Source organism: Melitaea cinxia, chromosome 23, assembly GCF_905220565.1.
Source record: "Melitaea cinxia chromosome 23, ilMelCinx1.1, whole genome shotgun sequence".
Lineage (NCBI taxonomy): Eukaryota > Metazoa > Arthropoda > Insecta > Lepidoptera > Nymphalidae > Melitaea > Melitaea cinxia.
Window position 1 is genome coordinate 7,572,681 of NC_059416.1, and position 21,913 is coordinate 7,594,593.

A 21,913-nucleotide genomic window follows, 5' to 3' on the forward strand; every position below is an offset into this window, starting at 1 on the left:
TTAAGATTAAACTGATATCTTAGTTTAACTTGTAAAGTGTTTACTAAAAAAAGATGTGTGGAAGAAAATATATACGTATATGTGAATATGTTAAGAAAAAGTAGAAATTTTGTTACGCAAACAATTACACAAGCTCGGTTTCTATATTAAGCAAGTAACGGTTCGTTTTTACACGAACTGTTTAATTTCAAACATGAAATGTTCCAAATTAAACTGTTCGTTTTTTTTAAATATAGAATCAATGTTTTTATAGGATAAAAATATATTTTTTTTTAAATATAGGATTAAAATATATTTTTTTTTTAAATATAGGATTATACAGGACTGAAAAAAAAAGTTATTGATTATTCGGTCTTCACTAGTTGCTCAAAGCCTAATTTTGTTTTAAATACTTTTTATGTATATTACAATCCTCCAATAAAAATTACCTAGTTCCACTACCACCTTGGAACTTAAAAAGCCGACCGATGGCGGGATAACCATCCAACTTCTTCAATACACAGCTTTCAAATACACAGGCCGAAGACGGGCAGCAGCGTTTTCAGTGCGACAAAGCCAGCCCTGCGATAAGAAACCCGCCTGTCCAGCGTGGTGACTATGGGCAATACACGAGTTCACGCCATTTTAGGAGCGAACTTGTGGAGGCCTATGTCCAGCAGTGGACTGCGATAGGCTGAAGTGAATCAAATTACCTAAGGGGTCGTCCATGAATCAAGTGGGGCTCGGAAAGTCATTGGGGGAGGGGGTCGATGAAGTTAAAAAGTTTAAAAAAAAATTAATGTGATTAATGGACGACTCCTATGTTATTAAAAATATTATTTCAAGTAAATTGTTTTCCTGGAAAATCCATAGCGTCCAATCTTTTGTAGACTTCGAGCATAGTCGGTCTTTCTTGTCTCAAATACTTCGTACAATGCAGACCGATAGAAACGAATTCTCTACACAATTGGGGGTTTGAATTCTGTGATCCGCGGATATTTTTGTCTTCTTCAGTAGCTGTAAGTAATAAAGTTCTTATTAATTATTATAAATATTTTTTTAACTAGGAAAGTATGGAAACTATGGAACCATATTAAGTATGGAAAGTATTTAACCATAGACAAAGAGATTCATACCACAGTAGTGTCGTGATAATAATTTTCGGTACATTTGTTTTCTTGCCAGTAAAGGGTCTGTTTGTTTTAACAGTAGTTGGTTTGTAAAGCAAACCATGCAGAGTATCTTAAGTAAATTTATATACATGTATAATCGTTTTTAAATACTAACCCTATTTTAATATATTGCGGGCTTCAAGCCAGAGGGGCGTATTAAAAAAAATGCGTTTTTTTTTTATTACGTCAATCATTTCTAAGTTTATCAATACACCACCTCTGTTTTTTTCTTAACTGTAGGTAAATTATTTTAGAAAATATTAATAAAATACTTTTAGGCTTATAACTGAAGTCAGATATTATTTTCATGCCAGAAAGTCGTACCGTGGTCGTAACCACGAATGATGAATTGTGTATCGAACCATAAAGACGTCCGTATATACGATTTGATACGATTATCGATTTTTATGTCACCTACCAATATAATGTCGTACCTACAGTATATGTACACCTACCAGTATAAGTTGCATGAATTTCACAATTCATAATGCAGCGACTAAACAAGGTTATTGTTATTTTTGGCCGGAATATGAAGGCAATCGCGGATTGAACGAAGTATCAACGTGTCTCTATAGTTATATTTCAAACCTCTCCAACGTCGATCACCTAATATTATTTTCTGACTGCTGTCCAGGGCAGAATAGAAATTCTGTGCTTGTTGCTATGCTAAATTATATCATAACATCACCTGACAATGAAATTAGAGTCATTGACTATAAATTCCTTGAACCCGGTCACACCTACATGGAGTGCGACAACATGCACTCGACAATTGAACGAGCTTCCGAGTATGCCAAAATCTACACCCCTGATGACTGGCAAAATGTCATACGACTAGCCCGTAAAGACAAACCATATAATGTTCACGTTATGGAACACACAGATTTTTTGGATTTCAAATCACTGCGAAGTACTATTATTCCAAATGCAATTAAAGCCACTGATGGAACTGTTTTGCAATGGGCTAACGTAAGATGGTTACGATTTAATAAAGATATTTCCCATTCGTTTTATTTCAAATTTGATTACTGGGAAGAATTCAAAGAGGTAAAGTTAAAGGAGAGAGTGACAAGATCGGAACGTAATTCGCATCTTGCAAAACTGTACCCTGGACAAATTTTGTTAAAACAAATAAAACATAGAGATCTGATGGCTATGTGTCAGGATGGGACGATACCCAAGAATCATCACTTCTACTACGAAAAGCTACCTGTTCAGTCTGTATCAGAATCGTTGCCTCAGATTAGGCCTCGTCAAGATGATGACGAATTGGAATTATCTGCAACACGAGCCTCCTATTTAAGACGTCGGTCAGGGAAAAAGAATTAATAAGTACATTTTATAGATGTTTGAACTTCTCCCTTTTTTTTATTTAGGTTTAGATCGGTCATTTGCTCGTACCTGCTCAAAATTATAACGGCATTGCAAGCAATTAAAGGGAAAGTACTAAGTGCAACTAAGCTATAATACCCTAGAAATTACGTCATTCGTGTTTTTTATCTTTATAGATTTTTTATAGTAGTTTATGCTATTTAGATAAACTTATTTTCTTTAATACCCACGTTCAATACTGTTCTAAACTTTTAGACTATCATAGATCATTGCAATTCTGAAATGTTGATTAGGACCAAAGAAACAATAATTGTCATTGTAGTACTAGAGTGTTAATTATGCTAAGTTTTTGATTGCTTTTAAATGTTTATTTCTTAAACAAGATCCTTTTATAATAATAATAATATTTTTAACTATTTTTGTGTCTTCTTTTATTTAACTACCATCGAAATTAACCCTAAATAGTCTTTACGTCTGTCTTAGAATAAAACTAATTTTATAGTTTTGACAAGCCAGATGGACGTGTAATCTTTAAAAATGGTAGAAATACTACATTTAATGAAATAATAAATATTTATTAATGACATTTTACGATACTTGTGCCAAGTTCAGATGTTTTTTTAAATATTTCATTGTATATAAAAGTTTTGTATTATACGTCCATCCGATAAAAGCATTTTCTGAGAAAAAATGACCTACGGCTTGCCTAAAACTGTCGAGCCAAATAGAAATAAGTGCAATATTGCAAGTTTTTAAATACTTACAAAAAAAATGAGCGTTTCACGTTCTTATGGAAGTACTTTCATAGACACATTTAAATTTTCAGCTAAAGAGATACATTGAAAAAAAAGTTATTAAGTTTTTTTGGTCTCCTGAAAAATAGGGGTATTGCTTATACGCCCCTCTGTCCTGAAGCCCGCGATATATATTTATAAAAACATAAGTTAAAATCATCGTGATGTTAATTTTATGTTGCAGTAGAACATTCAAAACATATCAGCGTTTTCTCACAGTAGGACTCAGATAGTCCTACTCAAGGACTCTAAATGTATAATTATAGTGTTACGTGCTAGGGTTCGAAGGATTTGGAGAGAAAGACCTGCTGACTCTTTTCAAGACTTTATTCACTAGCACTAGGTCCAACACAAAGCACTAGGTTCAAACACTAAGCACTAAGTTCAAACACTAAGCACTCACAATGTCCTCAGTCGTAGTCAATGTCGTAGGTTTCACTGGTACCACTCTTGATCACTAGTTTTCACTCTTGAAGTCGCCTCGAAGATCGCTCAAACTGAACTGTACTCGTTCGCCTCGCTACGGCTATTTATATCGGCCGAGACGAGGCCCAGACCATTCTGGAATGTTCGCGCATGTACCCGGTTTTCGAGACTATACTTCTATATAGTTCCACAGTTGCTCCTCTAACGCCATCTAGTATTGAGTAGAGAGTTTCATGCGGTCTCTGTCTTTGCGTGGTTTCAATGGTTGCCGCTAGATGGCGCTAGTTTCTTTGTGTGTCCTTAACACTACTCCCCTCTTAGAGATGCTCGTCCCGAGCATCGTTGTTACTGCCATGGTAACGCGCCAGACGGTCTATGTGTACCACTTTGAATGTCCCTCTTGGTTGCTTTTGAATCCTGTAAGTCACATCATTCAGTCGGGTAACCACTTTGTATGGACCGTCCCACTTGGTCTGCAACTTTGGCGATTTCCCTTTCCGGCGGGTTGGGTTATGCAGCCACACCAGTGACCCTTCCTTGAAGCCGCTCGTGTTCGATTTCCGGTCGTATCGGGTTTTCATGTTCTCACTTGACTGTAAACCATTTTCCCGAACCAAGGCGTGTATATAGCGCATTTTCTCCCTTAAATCGCTGACATAGTCTTGTACGGTATTTGGTTCCTCCGGTGACCCTCCAGTCAATAGGTCTACTGGTATTCGTAATTCTCTACCGTAATTGACATACGCCGGGGTAGCTTTTATGCTCTCATGCTCGGCGGTTCGGTACGACAGAAGGAAGAGCGGTATATACTTGTCCCAATCTTTTTGTTTGTCGTCTACCAATTTCGCTAAATGCCTCTCAAGGGTCTGGTTAAATCTCTCAACCATTCCATCAGACTGGACGGTACGCGGTGGTCCTCGTCTTATGCATGCCCAAAATTCTGCACACTTCCTGGAATACTTGCGATTCGAAGTTCCTGCCCTGATCAGAATGGATTTCTAGAGGCACGCCAAAGCGACATATCACTTCTTCGACTAACTTAGAAGCGACTGTTGTAGCTTCTTGGTTTGGTATGGCGAACACTTCGGGCCATTTGGTGAAGTAGTCCATGACGACCATAAAATACTTGTTTCCCGATTCCGTTACAGGAAATGGCCCCGCTACGTCAACTGCAATTCGTTCCCACGGTGCACCGACGTTATACAACCGCAGATTCCCACGGCTCCTGGTCTGTGGTCCTTTTACAGCAGCGCAAGTAGTACATTTGCGGCACCAATCCTGTACATCATCTCGACAATGCAACCAGTAGAATCGTTCTCGCACTTTTGTTAACGTCCTCTTGACACCCAGATGACCTCCTGATACGCCATCATGTATTTCACGAAGAATATTTGGTACTCTCGTTCTCGGGACAATTATCTGAAGGTGGAACTCTCTGCCGTTAGTCTTCTCCCATTTCCGGTAGAGTATTCCGTTTTGAAGTATCAGACTGTCCCATTGAGCCCAGTACGCCTTAGTGACAGCGCCAGTGGGTGCAACCTCACTCCAGATTGGTTTTACGTCACCCCGTTTCTTCCATGTGATGATGTGCCGAAGGTCGTCATCTCTTTCTTGAGCTTCCCTCATAGCATCATTCTCCCAGATACCCAAAGGACTTGTTCTTGTTAGCTTTAATGTGACTTCATTAGATTCTTGCTTAACACAATGTTTGCAGTCTTCCGAACACGGCCTTCGTGAGAGTGCGTCGGCATTCCCATGCATTTTTCCGCTGCGGTGTTTCGTCTTGAAGTCATACTCCTGATCCCGGGCAGGGGGCGAAGCCCCTTGCTTCTTCAGCTCCTCTATTTGTTCCTCGATCCTCTTCATCCTTGCTATCTGGGTCTTCTTCTGCGGACAGTTGAGCTGAAGATGGCCCCTCTCGCCGCACTTGTAGCACATGACTCCATAGCTTTTCTTCGTGGGAGCCTTCGCCTCTTTGACTTCCTCAGAAACCTCGTGGATCTTATGGGTCTGCCGTATGTCATGGCGAACAGCCTCGACCTCTAAAGCATGCGCCAATGCTTCCTTTAACGAGGTGTGGTGACGAAGCCTCACTGCAGCTCTGACCTCCAGGTCTTTGATTCCGTCGACAAATGCTTGAACAATATTCGTGTCTACCATCTTGGTGTCTGCTCCTGGGTATGCCTTTCTGACGAGTTTCTCAATTTCCAACGCCCATTGTTGTAGCCCTTCCCCTGAGCGTTGGACTCTGTCACGCAGTTGGGCACGGAATACGTGCTCCAGGTGTCGCTCCCCGTATCGGGATTCAAGTGCCTCCATCAAGTCTTGGAACCCGTTTCCTGTATGTGGCAGTGCTTCCAGAACCGATAAAGCCTGCCCTCTGAGCGCAACAGTGAGAGCGGTCAGGCATTGTTCTTCCGTCCATCCGTTGGCAATAGCAACAGCCTGGAATTGTCGACGATAAGCGTTCCACGAAGTAGTGCCGTCGTATGGAGGCACTTTCACTTTTGGTCCTTGCGCCACTACGGTAGTTCCGCTAGACATCACGATTCCCATGGTTTCAAGGCGTACTACTCTCTTCTGTAGTTCAGTGAGGCCGGTTTTCACATTTTCAAGATCCAATCCTAACCCGGCAACTCGTTCTTCCACTACGTCGACATCTTTTCGAAGCTTAGTCACCGCGTCGCTAACATCTTTTACAGCCCAAAGCGTTTTTTCTTGGAGCTCTTTTTGTTGCTCTTGTAATTCTTGCAATTTGAAACTTGTTTGCTCTTGTGATTCTTGCAAAGCACTACGAATTTCAGCCTTTTGTTGCTCTTGTGATTCTTGCAAAGCACGAATTTCAGCCTTTTGTTGCTCTTGTGATTCTTGCAAAGCACCACGAATTTCAGCCTTTTGCAGTTCCATTAATTTAATTAAACTTGCTAATTGAAGAGCCACTTGAGAGTCTGTAGAAGCTACGGGGTCAGCGGGCGGGGCTTGGTCCACGGTAGGTGGAGCTTGGTCCCCAGTAGGTGTGGCCTCCGCAGCTCGTTGCGCCCTTGTCCTGACGCCCTTGACGTCCTTAAAGTCTTCTCTCGGAGTCAATGGCATCTCCAAATCTCACTTCCGACACCAGTTGTTACGTGCTAGGGTTCGAAGGATTTGGAGAGAAAGACCTGCTGACTCTTTTCAAGACTTTATTCACTAGCACTAGGTCCAACACAAAGCACTAGGTTCAAACACTAAGCACTAAGTTCAAACACTAAGCACTCACAATGTCCTCAGTCGTAGTCAATGTCGTAGGTTTCACTGGTACCACTCTTGATCACTAGTTTTCACTCTTGAAGTCGCCTCGAAGATCGCTCAAACTGAACTGTACTCGTTCGCCTCGCTACGGCTATTTATATCGGCCGAGACGAGGCCCAGACCATTCTGGAATGTTCGCGCATGTACCCGGTTTTCGAGACTATACTTCTATATAGTTCCACAGTTGCTCCTCTAACGCCATCTAGTATTGAGTAGAGAGTTTCATGCGGTCTCTGTCTTTGCGTGGTTTCAATGGTTGCCGCTAGATGGCGCTAGTTTCTTTGTGTGTCCTTAACAATAGTATAAAATTACTTACCAAAGTCCACACCTTCTCTAGCTAATTGATGAATAAAATCACTCAATAACAGAACTGGTCTGCCCTTATCTATGACGGGTAAGGCGGTCGCCATTTCCACCATAACTATCCCATAGCTAAACACATCAACAGCGGGAGAGAGGCATCGTGTTCTGAGGTACTCATCTGGTAAATATGGTCTAGTACCATGGACTCTGGAAATTTAAATATAAAAAAGGAATAAGAAAAAAGAATTGTAACGACATGTAAGTGAAACTTTAGTCAATAAAAACATTTACATTAATAAGGTAAAAACACACAATACCGCGGAACACTTGCGACATGCGACATGCGATAGATGAACGAAAATTTTTGGGGCGATAGAATAAAAGTTTAACTTTAAAAAAATTGAAGAAGATAACAATAATATCACAATATTTGATAAGATAGGTACAGTTTGAAAAATACAGTTGTAGTACAGAAAAACTGCTTTTTTTTCACTTCTAAATTCAAATTCACACACAACACACATTCATATTATGAATTAGCACATTCTAACTAAATGGTTTTTGTACATTTAGAAAACTTGACTGAAAAATCGAAAGTTAGAAGATAGAATAGTGATAGATATAGATAATTTATATTAAATATTTATGTTTCATTTAGATGTATGGGAACCCTAATAATATTATTAAAATTATGGTCATAGACAAAATTAGATTAACTAATGTTACTGTTACAAAATAAAATAACAAACATTGTCTACAAATTAGCTCATTAAATGTTTTAGAATAATAATAATAAAACGAGTTTTTGTACACGTCAGAAGTAAAACTTCTTTAGCGATAGGCCTGCAAAATAGGCCTGCAAAATAGGCCTGCTGTGTATCTTAAATATACGAAACGTAATTGGCTATGAGAGAAAGAAAATGTGTCCTCGCATCCTCCGTTCGCCTCGCCCGATCACATTTTTTGTAACGCTCCCATCACCCATTCACCAGCTTACTCCCCAAGTCAAGCGTGCGAAAAGAAGTTTTACTTCAAAAAATCTTACCGAGAAACTTTCAAATGTGTCCTATCCTCTCCATAAGGACCTTTTCTCGCGAGACCGAAGTCGCCAATTTTAGGCATAGTACATTGATCTAACAAAATATTAGCGGGTTTTATATCACCATGTATCAATAGCGTCCCCGCCATGGTGTGGAGGTATTGTAGACCTCTGAAAGTATGAATGAATAACTTTATATAACATATAGGAATTTATTTGGCATAGTTTATATGGCATTTACGATCTTGGAGCTCGAGTCTCCCTACGGGATGTTTTTCAAAAGGTGGACATATTAACGATCGCGTCGCAGTATATTTATAACAATATTATGTATATCCACTAAAATATTCATTGTTTTGAAATAAATAGTAATAATCGCATTGTAAACACGAGAAGGAATAACAAAATTGTAACTCCAAGTTTCCGACTGCGCAAAGTAAACGTTTCCTTTCTGGGTCATGGTATTCGCATGTATAATAAAATACCACAAACGATTTTGGAATTGTCTCAACATAAATTTAAAGTTTTTATTTAAAAAAAAAATAGAAATAAAGATGTGTGGACTTAGTGACGCTGTATTTCATACAACATGTTTCTAATTTTGTACCAAAACACAGTTTATATATTATTTTCAAAAGAGTAACTGCGGAGTTTCTTGCCAATTCTTCTTTGCAGAATCTACATTCCGAATCGGTGGTAGCTTCACTTTTACAAAAATAATAATTTTTTTTAAAGTTTTAATTTATAAAATGACGATTCGAAACTGCTCTTGGAGCCTATTTGAACAAAGCTATTTTTGATTTTGATTTTGATAGTTGAGTGATTAAGCTTTTTGCTTTTAAAATAAAAGAACGGACAGAAAACGTTGAACTTTGGTCGTTTTAATTGGAAAAAAATACGTCAATTCTAAAAATATGATCAATTAACAACGCAAAAACTACAGATTTCAAAATATAGATATGTACTACATTTATATAAATTTAATTTTTTAAATTATTACGTTTAGAGTTCGAAATAATATAATCAGTCTTACAATAATAATAATAAGAAAAAAAAAACGACGTGTCCACCTAATTAAGCTTTGCATTTTATACTAATAGTAATTTTGAATTTTACAAAATATATTTTGTACCTGGCAACACCATGCGCTATCCTGTAACGTTGCGACCAAGTCAAAGGTGGATGATACGATTTACATCTTAACCTCTGTTCCAGTGACCCTCCCGCCATTAATTGATATACCAGGCATGCTTCAGGACCTTATTATTTTCAACAACAAAAAAATATTTTTCTATAAATATTATTAAAAAAATTGGAAAATTCATAAGTATACGCCTCTACGCCCTCTAGTAGCTCTTTTAGGAATTAATGAATGACCGTACAACGATTTTAAGTTCGATTTGGTTTTGACTGACACACACACACACACACACACACACACACACACACACTCACACACACACACACACTCACACACACACACACACACACACACACACACACACACACACACACACACACATATATATATATATATATATATATATATATATATATATATTATATAAAATTATTATATATATATATATATATATATTATATAAAATTTATAATTATTATAAAATTTATAATTATTGTAAAAAATTAAAGAATTTTTAGTGATCATATTCAATAGGCTTCTTAGTTAATAGTTTCCTGACATAATAAAAAAGCAGCTGATTATATCGGTTTTATGATGACAGAAAGAGGACATTAAAAATCTTTAACAATAAATTATAGAACCAGATTTTAAGTTCATTTAATTTATAATACGTTCAGCGTTAAGGATCTTATTGTGAAAAAAAGACGATCAGTTAAACTAAATGCGTTACTTTTTAATTAAAAATATGAAGGTGTTTTATACTAAGACAAGGTAAAATAACGCATAACAATGTGTATAGCTAAAATATATCTTACCTCCTAGACTATATCCATACAGAGGTAGTATATTGTCGTGTCGGTACTGGTTGAGGCACATCTCTCTAATTAATTCTTTATTTTTTCCGTCGTTATCGAGTAATTTCTTCACAGCAACTGGTAGAAGTTTCCACTCTCCTTAAATTAAACAATTAGGATTTTTTTTTTTTGATACTGACAACCCTAATATCCTAATATTATCTATACTATTATTATAAAGCCTAGCAATTATATATGAAACTAGCTGACCTGGCGCACTTCGTACCGCCTCATTTTTTTCCTAAATATAATAATTACATATATCAAAATAAAATATATCTTTCAAGTTAGATCAAAATGTACATGGTGTGCTAATTTGATTAAAATCAATTAAGAAATTTAGAAGTCCATCGCGGTCAATAAAACGTGACGTATAATTTAATTTAATAAGATTAGCAACTTTTAAATGTAACTTTCAATCGTATTTACATACTAGCTGTGCCCGCGATTTCGTCCGCGTGGAATTTAACAAAATAATTATTGTTCAGTTTGCAGTTATAAAATTTAATAAAAAACTAAAATAAAAGTAGCCTATGGTACTCCTTATTACATCAGCTATCTGCCAGTGAAAGTCCCGTCAAAATCGGTCCAGCCGTTTCAGGGATTAGCTGAAACAAATAGACAGACAGACACAAAAAAGTAAAAAAAAAAATGTTATTTTGGTGTATATACCGACATATGAATTTAGTTAAAAGCGGTTATTTTATTATTACAAACAGACACTTCAATTTTATTTGTTTTTATAGATTTGGACCATATATTTTAAAGCAATAAAAGTATATTAAGCTTCACTATAGCTTGTAGGCAAATACGCAAAATTATCCTCATGTCATTTTAGGTATTAACATATTTTTCTCAGAATTTCTGTAAGCGATTAAGGTTTCCCCAACACATTTTACGTAAAGTAAGCGATCAATTAATGTGAGAAACCTGTAAAAACAACAATAAGCAAAAAAATAATAATAATACTTTGATCATTTACAATCTTAATCAACACTAACAATCTTCTGTAAGATTGAGGTACTTCCCCAGTTTAGCTACACCAGTTAAGCAAGATATATCCTGCGATGTCCTACCTCCATAAATAATCACAAAAAATCGCTTTTAGCTGTACCGAGACCCTATCTATAATAGTATACAAGCGTTTCGATTTATAATTTGATTTTAGACTTTTATTGTTTTAATTTATTATAATTAGACTCACTTAATAAAACATTTTATTTTTCAAATATAACTGTAATCACTAAGAAAACTCTAGTATATTCCAGTGTACTGGAGTTTTCTTAGCTTCTTACTCGCAAGTAAACTTCTGTCACGAGCTGGAGTTAACTGCTTTTTTTGTAATTACCTTTATAAACCTTCCCAAAACCACCTTTACCCAATAAATTACTGTCACTCCAATTGTTAGTGGCTTCTCTGAGATCTTCATACTTTAACATTGGAATCGCTGATACGGATCTTAGGAATTCGTCGTCCAAAGCATCGGGCTTACTTCCTAGTGTTGAAGACGAATTCTGTAAAAAATATATGAAACCCGATAAGAAATAAATAAATGTTGCAAGTTCCTTACGTAATAGAGAGTAATTCTTTAATGGTTTTCAGTTTGTTAGTTACGGCAAGATTTAACAGTACCTAACGTCAAACAATACCTGTGTCAGAGAGTAAAAGTTCCTTACGTAGATTGAAGGAGTACAAATTTATACAAAAATATATTTTAACCTCTTCTATTTAATCGCAATAACACAGATAAAATTAACCATACTTAAATGAAAAAAAAAAAAAAAAAACATGAAGATAGTTTTAATGTTTGGGATAATTAGTTTATGATTGATGAGCAGATGAATATGCAAATTGATTCGTGTTGTTGTCATTTACCACAACTGCTAAAACATTTACAATATCGCTACATGTTTGCCGACCTAGTGATATAAAAAAAACAACAACATATTTGTATATTCTCGAAAAACTTTTTTTTTTATATAATTAGGTCGGCAAATAAGCGTACGGCTCACCTGTTTGTAAGCTATTACTGTAGCTTATAGACGTCTGCAACACCAGAAGCATCGCGTTGTCGACCCTGTCCCCAATTCCCCCAGGAGCTATGGTCACCTTACTCACCAACAGGAACACAAAACCGCTTGAAAGCAGTATTATTTAGCTGTGATCCCGATTCTGTAAGGTCGAGGTCTACCCTAGTCGGGCTGCTCCATATTTTGAGGAGGAAAGTTCCTGTCGTGCCCTACCTTGGTTGAACTTAATTAACAGGCTACTGTTAATAGGATTTTTACACCTAATCAAAAGAAATACAAGTAAAAATTCTGTACAATATTTATATTAGGCTACAGTTACCTTAGTAGCATCCGTATACGTATCATCTGTTGGCACACCATCATCGTGACCCTTACTCTGTGTTGGTAATTGTATGGCCTGTAAATATACTAAAATTAATAATACATTTCTCGTTTCGATTAACTATTATATTTAAAAAATTAATTAATTAAATTATTATTGAATAAATCATAAACGATTCACTCAAAAGCTCTCAATAGGATTTACTCCTGTATTGAGGATCCTAAAACACAAAATATAGACGCACAAACGTCCAGATCACAACAAACACCTGTATGGGTTAAACAATCATTTGTCGTGTAAGGGAATCGAACCAGCGATCGCCAGGGCAACCATCAGTGCTGTGATTGCTGCGTCAACGTATCTTCAATATCTGATAAATAAGCTACAATTATTGTGTTTTTATTATATTTATTAGTGAAGCTTACATTTCAGCACACAGTCTATCTCATTCTGAGTCATAATGTGATGTTATAATATGTCAAGATATTTTTTATAAAAATTAGATACATATCAGAGATTTTTGTCTGAAGAAACAAGTTTTATTATAAATATAAAAGAAAATTACCTTTTCAATGAGCATTACAGGTAATGGTAATGATGTGTCACTGCCTTCAACTTTCAGTGTTTTTTGTCTGTTGGCATTACCTTAAAACAAATATATATTTTATAATAAAATATTATAATACAAAGTCAACATATTTTTTTGTGGGTGTCGTAAGAGGCGACTAAGGGATGGGACAGTTCCACTACCACCTTGGAACGGAAATGGATAACCATCCAACTTCTGGCTTTGAAATACACAGGCCGAAGATGGGCAGCATCGTCTTCGGTGCGACAAAGCCAGCCCTGCGGTCATCAACCCGCCTGCCCAGTGTGGTGACTTTGGGCAGCACGCATAAGTTCACGCCATTTTTGGCGCGAACTTGTGGAGGCCTACGTCTAGCAGCGGCCTGTGATAGGCTGAAGTGATGGTGATGATGTCAACATATTTTTAGGGAAAAAACAATTTTTTTTTTAATTTGAATCTTGAAAAATATTAGACACTCAAGTATTTTTTTTAATATATAATTTTGTACAGAACTTATTAGGTATATTGAGTATCCATGATATAACATTTTATTCTAATTCTAAAAGGTCAATAGTTCACTAAATAAATAAAAGTAAATAAAAAAAAATTATAATACATAAGTAGATACCCATATTATATACTAGTTGTCTTAATAAATTACACTATTATTTACTTCATATTTTTATAGTTTCTTTTTATTTCGCCTACTTTGGACACTGGACACCAGTCATTACACAATGTTTTGTAGCAAATGTTACTTCTAGCTATTATCATTTTGATAACTTCAAAATATCTAAATTACTTGATTTACCAATTTTATATTTCTTTCTTATTTACAATATTTTATCAACTCATATTTTTCCTGTTTATAATAAGTGTTGATATGCATATCAATTTGGTTAAAACAAAACAATTTTGTTATTGATTTTTTTTTAAAAATAATCAGATTTTTTTTATTGATGTAAATACATAAGTAGCCCAATGTTACTTGCAATGACTCTGGTCTTGGCTACAAGTGTTGTAGGTTCGATTTCCGCCTCAGGTCTGGGGGTAATATACATTTATTTATATAGGTATTATTCATATCTACAGTTATTAAAGTTAATATATTTACTTCAGCTAGCTGTTACCAATAATGCAGGCATTAAGTTTTCTTACCTAAGGAACAGATCACCATGTGTATATTCATCATTACAGCCTATACAGTCCACTGCTGGACATAGGCCTCCACAATTTTACGCCAAAAATAACGTGAACTCATGTGTTTTGCCCATAGTCACCACGCTGGGCAGGCGGGTTGGTGACCGCAGTACTGGCTTTGTCGCACCGAAGACGCTGAGATATTATATTACATATTTATTTATATTATTAAGAATGATGTATGTATGTACATTTATGTATGCATATGTAGTCTATTTAAGTGGATGAGTAGTTATATATGTGTTTATATAGATTACTTTAAGGTACACATCTATGCCCCTTTAGTATTATTCATGTCCCTTTTTCTAAAGGTTGTCTGGAAGAGATCGCTGTTTAGCGATAAGACCGCTTTTGTACACATTTTTTTTCTTGCATATTTTATGTTACATGTATTATTTCTGGTTGTGCAATAAATTATATTTGGATTGTAAGAAATTTAATATATATATACCATCAGAAGACAGATGATGTTTTTCTTTCAAACATTTACTGTCCTGTTTCTGCAACAAACGGTGAAACCTGCTGTCTACGATGGGAACTAGACATCTCAATGCTGGTATGTGCTTCATGCGGTATAATAAAATAAATAATTCTTCCACTCTGTGATTCAACTGACCCCATCTTGTGAACAGTTGGTTCGTCGGTGACGACACTTGTCTGTTTGCTACTTGCTCTATTTCCTGTTAAACAGAAATATGAAATTTAGAATGTTGGAAACATATTTTTAAGTTTGGGAATAGCTAACTAAAATCTATCAAAGGTTGTCATAACTGCCGATTGTAAAATGAAGATGTTTTGAAGCCTACTTGAATAAGTTACGCTTTTGCCATTAGAGTACTTCTTTGAACAATTTATTTTTCGTTATTATATTTTTTTGTAGACTATAACATAAATGTAAATCTACGACTTTAACTAACTACGACTTTAGTTTAAATATTGTTAAGTTTGGTAAATATTTAATATAATGACTTAGTATTTTATCTCTCTTGATCGTTTTAGTCATTATTAAAGGGTTTTATGAATAAAAAAAATTATGTAGATATTATTATAAATAGGTAATAAATATGGAATTTCCGAGATGATGAGCTCTAAACATTTACGATTGGGAAATTCCCAGTCATCACCAAATGTTTATACGTAAAATGTAAATTGACTTACGTTTACATCAAATGCCGAATATTTCATATGTACCCCAGCCAGCTCCTTCCAGTCATCGTCATTGTCTAACAATCTGCACAATTCCTTATTAATCTCAAAAGGTAATTCGTATATGTACATTTTTAGTCACGTATTCATTTACGAAAATTTTTACACACACAATCAGTTGACATGAACATCTCTTGACAACTAAATTTTGAAATCCCTTCTTCTTCTTAGATCTGTCACAGTCATTTGACAATCGACTATTGTTGCTGCAACAAGTGTCGAGAGTTAACAATGTTGCATCATTTTTTAGGATGCAGAAGGCCTTTATTTAATTAATTCATAGTTAATAAAAGGTTTAAAAGACTTAAGTGTTAAAAATTGTTGTTATAGGAGAAATAAGGAGTATGTAAATAACTTGATCTGAATTTGATTAGAGCGTTTCTCCGGTGCCTTTTGTTAAATTTATATCTTATTATAGAATCTGTCTTAAAATAAAATTTTAATATTTAATTATGTGTATGTTTTCTATTACTATTTAAGCAGAAGACAGAATTTTAAGCAATATATATACTACTCATACATAAAGTCAACGATACAAATCTAGTCCAGAATTTTCTGTAAATATCCTCTTTATTATATACAAGTGGCGTAGCATACCTAGGAGAGATCTTCTTCTTAGTCGCACACTCTTGTCAGAGTGGTCGTGGCTGCGCTGATGAGGTACATAGTGGGGTGTTTGATGGAGATGTTTGAGGAGAGATACCCTGTATCAAAATTAGTTGGGGAGCCCAAAATTAAAGCGCAATTGCGTTAAAATAAAATAAATATTTATTAATTACTAGCTGCCCGGACACTGGTTTGTCAAAAGTTAATAGTGAAAAAAATTAAATAAATGTAACGTTTTCCGAGGGATTCTTTTTTTGTATTAAAATCTTCCGGGGCCTTAAGAAACATACAAACAAATAAATTAGCTGAATTGATCGAGCCATTCTCGATTTATGCGCTTAGCAACATTCATTTTTAATGAAATGAATTTTTGGAATTTCAGATTTTAAGCTAATTTAAAAAGCTTGTAGCTCCAAGCTGGAGAGTTATTACGCTTGAGCTGCAGCAATAGATGCGAGGAATCCTTCGCTTCAGCCTGTAAGATTAATAATTAATAGATGCAGGGGATTAACAGGCGCATAACCTGAAGAAGAGATTCAACGCTGCCTCTGGGTCTTACAGGAAGCAAATCACTAGGGGCGCAATGTATAAACACTTTAGCAGAATTAGCGAAAGACTATTGGACTTTCCAAATGGAACCCGTGCCTTTTGGTTTCTTGCCAAGCCTGTCGAAGGTAATTTCTTTCACTTCCATCATTGCGTAAACCTGAAGGCTCTCTGGCACATTCTGCGAAAGAGAAAGTGAAAATTATTTACACTCTTTTTGCGTCGAATTCAACTCTTGACGATGAGGGGAAAGCACCACCGAGCAATGCTTAATGTGCGCTTTGAGCAAAGTACCCTTCGTCGTGTTCTGCATTCCCTCGACGTCAAGAAGTCCAGTGATCCTGATGGTATCCACACCACTAGTATGCATGGTTTGCAACCAATGTGCGAGCTTTTCTCTAAAGGTTATGGGCGACGGTAGCCGTTAAACATCAGATAGCGTTGTCTGCTCGTTTGCCCTCATTGTTATAAAAAAAGATTATTTAATTGTTCATAATGATTAACTGAATCCCGCATAACGTTGCAGGATGTTATCAAGTTTTAGGCGCACGCTTAACTCGAAAAAAAGGAGATTGCTTTTTTAACTTTTGTCATTTCTGAAGTGAAAACTCTATAGGCACGTATGACAGTTTATTATTACATATTATTTTTTATTATTATTATATTATGTTTTTTCCCAGGATCACGAGATTAAGTGATATCGCGGATAACATTTTACTAATTTTTGCTTACACACGTTAGGCTATCCTGTGCATAGGGGGCCCCGTGTCATTTGTACGGCGGATACGGCGGTAGCTACGCCCCTGTTATATACTAAATAGATTCCTATTACCTGCAATGACTAGTATAACTAAGCATAATTCAAATTATATTTTATAAATAAACATAGTACCTAAATATTATAAGTAATTATAAGGTAAGGTGTGTATAATCAATCATACGTCACCACGAGTGAAGTTGCGTATTCTGAAATGTAAATGACGTAGGTACCTATAACTATGCGGTTTACTTTGTGTGCGAAAAACGATAGTGCGAAAAATAATGAATGTGTCACGGATTGTGTCAACTTCTTAGAACCCTACAGTTTCAAATTAGGAAGTAATTTTGAATTTATCTATACAAATAAATAAAATTGGAGTGTCTGTTTTTAATATTAAAATAACCACTTTTTACTAAATGCATATGGATGTATACACAATACGAGTGACTAAGGCTACTTTAATTTTGGAAATTTATTTATTTTACCACTGCGAATTTTACAATAACTTTTTTATTAAATTCAACGCGGACGAAGTCGCGGACACAACTAGTATCTATATAAAAAATTAAAAATTAATAGCAATGTCTTTTGGTCACGCTATAACTTGAAAAAGCGATTATTTAAGGATTTCTATAATATATTTTTTAAAGTTTTCTAAAGCTTCGTAGCAGGTTTTAAAAAATTAACAAAAATTACGCAGAAAATACAAAATTTTGGAAAATTTAATGGTTATGGATTTTGAGTAAAATCAAACTTCATTGATCAGCTATTGACTAGAACAATATTATTTTTTGCCAAATACAAATAGGTTTTAAAAAGATTCCAATATGGTTTCCATAAAATTATGGCTGTGATTTATATAATTGATAATAATGGCTATAATTAATAAAAAAAATATACAAAATTACACAATAGTCAGGTAAATAGAATTAAAGAAATATAATTATATTATGCACTAGCTGCTGCCCGCGACGTCGTCTGCGTGAACGCAATACAGCACCAAAAATACCTACGATTATACCTTTTAAAATAACATTCATTTACCCGTTTCTTCTTTACATTTCATATCTACAGAAAAATTTCATAGATGGCGCTGCTTAAAAATTGTCTTGTCTACTTATATTCATTTAATTATGTTTATCGGCTTAGTTACTTATATTGCGTGATTTTTATAGTGTGAAGCTAGCTTATATAGCATGGTTATTAATATAATAACAACAACATTCAAATATGCGTCGTTAGATTACATGTTGTTACAGAATGCGTTGAGGAAATAAAGGTTCACTGCTCGTTTCCGGTAGGTGATAGCATGATTATATGTAGCCTATATGTTGACCCGACTTCTTAATAATATTCGTACCAAATTTGAAGTAAATCCATGCCGTACTTTTTGAGTTTATCCCGGACATACATACAGACAAACAGATAAACAGACAAAAATTCTAAAAACTATATTTTTGGCTTCGGTATCGATTGTAGATCACACCCCAAGTATTCTTTTAAAAAAATATTCAATGTACAGCTTTGACTTTCGTACCATTTTATAATTATATGTATAGAAAATATTCAATGAACAGTTTTGACTTTCCTACCATTTTATTATATGTATAGATGACAATCGATCACATTGTCAATATACACACAAACACACACATATTTATATTTTAACAAATATATCTGTACCTTCATTAATAACACATCTACCTCCAAAACCTTTAGTTATATTTTACTTTTTGTAATCAAACTAACTGGAGGATCAAAATCTAGAGCATCTGAACTGGGGAAGTTTCTCGAACTTACAGAAGATCACAGCTAAATAATACTGCTCTCGAGCAGTGTTGTGTTCTTGTGGTGAGTGAGGTGATCTCGATGAAATTAAAATGAGACTATGCGACAAGTACCACATATACATTAAAAAAAGAATTATCGAAATGGGTCTACGAAAAATTTGTCAAATAAATACGCATTATTAGAGATTACTCAAAAAGTACATGTCAGATCTCAATTAAATTTAAATAGGACAACAGGTAACGCACCACCTTTCGGCTAAAAAAAATATCAAAATATTCTCAGGTAACATTCATAAAAACTATAGTCAAATTTAGAACCTCCTCATTTTTTTTGAGTTGGTTCAAAAGTCATATTTAGTCGATTGATATACCTGTGTAGTTAACTACACGACATAACATTTATATGCCAATCTAAATACTACCGCAAATCGTATCGTGTATATTTAACGCAGGCATATTGTAATAATATTGGTACCGGGAACCGCAGCGTGTTCCGAATACGAATATCAATTATCACAAGAGTATATGCATTGCATTTTAGAAAGGATACTGTAATAGTAGTAAAACACTTTGTTTGTAATAGTTAAATATTTACAACACCAAAATAATTAAATTTGATTAAGAGCCATTTCACAATTTTACGCTCTGCAAGTTTAGGTAAATTTGGTCGCATCGCGCGAGTCGTACGAGCCGCGCGATCTTTGTGCTAGTACGTATAGTGTGACAACCAAAAGACCATCGTGATCATTTTCTGATGTATAATAAAAATTATAACTATGGTATAAAATGTTTTTTACATAATTAATTTGTTAAAAATTTCAAGTATGTTATATAACAACAGTCAATAAATTTAAAATAAAATTAAAAAAAAAAAACAATTTTATGAAACAATTTTTTTAAATTGATTTAGTTTTTTCAGTTTACGAATGAATCTAATATTTACGATATGAATAAAAAAGCATTTAATGACATCGACACCGACAAACATATTAATTAACAAATAACAAGACAAACAGATTGAAATGCCTATTTGTATTGATAGTGTGAGAAAAGAAAATTAAATTATACATTTGTTTACAGAAATTATCATTATATTATTTTACAGTCATTTTCGTAATATGTTTATTTTATTTATATTTTATTATGAAAGTATCAAATGCGTTTTATCCGCTATAACAACAGGCGCTTGGCGCGTGTGAGCGAAAGAGACGGCTGCGCAGAATTTGGCGTGGACCTTACCTTTATGAGCGCTAGCGCTCGACTGATTTACCGGGCTTGATGCGTGGCAATATATACTATATTTTTATTATTTAATATAAAATGTATTAAAAATAATTACATCTTTTAATTATTTTTTTTGTATTCCTTAATGATGTAAGTTTACTTTGATGAAGATAGTTCGTTAAAATTTCTTAGTTTTCTAAGAGAAATATCGCTTTTAAAATTGTACTTATTTGGAAAATATTCGTAACTTTAATTTTTTTTTATCGTTTAATAGAGATACAAATGGAATAAAAATCTATGATAGTGGACAACAAAATTATATTCCACATATTATGATATTTTTTTAAAATGGTTTCAACGTAGAGGTTATTGAAAAGTAGGACTTCAAAGTATACATTGCGACCGTTTACCCAGGGAGGAGGCTGATGAAAAGGTTAATAATTTTATACACATAATATAAATCAAAATTCTGATCTGACTATGGACTACAACAAAGGTTGCTCTATTATATTTCAAGAATATAAATTACATTATTGCATCCAACACTGAGATTAACGACGTCAAAATATTACAATTTCGCGGATTGTTACCGATTTTTGTGAAATGGCTCTTAAGATGGAGCAGCCCGACTAAGGAGTATAAACTGACAGAAAATCAGAGCTAAATAATATAGCTCTTAAATAGTGTTGTGTAATGTGTTCCTGTGGTTAGTAAGGTACCCAAAGTTCCGGGGAAATGATAAGGTCGACAACGCGTTTGAAATGCTCCTCGTTGTTGCAGGCGTCCTCTTTGTCGCCGTTATGGTAGATAAAAAAATTAAAGTAAGTAGTTTAATACGTGTCAGGTACGAAATACGTCAACCTCAACGTCAACTTTAAAATATCTATAAATACGGAAAATTGTGAGGGTGGGTGGATGTTTGTTACTCTTTCACTCAGGAAAGTCTCTCTCACTGAGAGAGCCAGAGTTTCGTTATTTCATATAAAATAATTGTGTTTGCTCGCAAACGAAAAAAAACCGACTTCAATTACATCGACGAGTAATACAACGTAGATCGACGAAAAAATAGCCAAGTAACTACGCGTTATCAAAGATTACTCAAAAAGTAGTTATCAGATCTCGATAAAATTTAAATGTGATCACATAACAAACATCCGCTTTCGATAAAATTAAAAATTATCAAAATCGGTACACCCAGTAAAAAGTTATTGCGGATTTCCGAGAGTTTCCCTCGATTTCTCTGGGATCCCATCATCAGATCCTGGTTTCCTTATCATGGTACCAAACTAGGGATATCTCCTTTCTATCAAAAAAAGAATTATCAAAATCGGTA

The 21,913-nt window shown here is 34.8% G+C and overlaps 1 protein-coding gene across 1 annotated transcript; it reads right to left on the minus strand.

Annotated features, from left to right (window-relative positions):
- Positions 1 to 781: 781 nt before the first annotated feature.
- Positions 782 to 15,791, minus strand: LOC123665095 (serine/threonine-protein kinase pelle-like). The gene is made up of 9 exons (XM_045599442.1): positions 15,607 to 15,791; positions 14,911 to 15,128; positions 13,246 to 13,312; positions 11,677 to 11,914; positions 10,290 to 10,427; positions 9,466 to 9,592; positions 8,340 to 8,504; positions 7,308 to 7,501; positions 782 to 996 (listed from the first exon to the last, which is right to left on the minus strand). Exons 1-9 carry the CDS (start codon positions 15,724 to 15,726, stop codon positions 821 to 823), a joined length of 1,443 nt encoding a protein of 480 aa, XP_045455398.1. The 5' UTR covers positions 15,727 to 15,791; the 3' UTR covers positions 782 to 820.
- Positions 15,792 to 21,913: the final 6,122 nt, after the last annotated feature.

Bases quoted from the DNA above. Each gene is read 5' to 3' on its own strand.
- LOC123665095 (XM_045599442.1), bottom strand. From the start codon at position 15,726: ATGTACATATACGAATTACCTTTTGAGATTAATAAGGAATTGTGCAGA. The intron at 9,593-10,289 runs GTAAGATATATT...GAAAATAATAAG, and splicing joins GTATGGATATAGTCTAGGAG to GTCCTGAAGCATGCCTGGTA. The intron at 7,502-8,339 runs GTAAGATTTTTT...TTAAATTTCCAG, and splicing joins ACACATTTGAAAGTTTCTCG to AGTCCATGGTACTAGACCAT.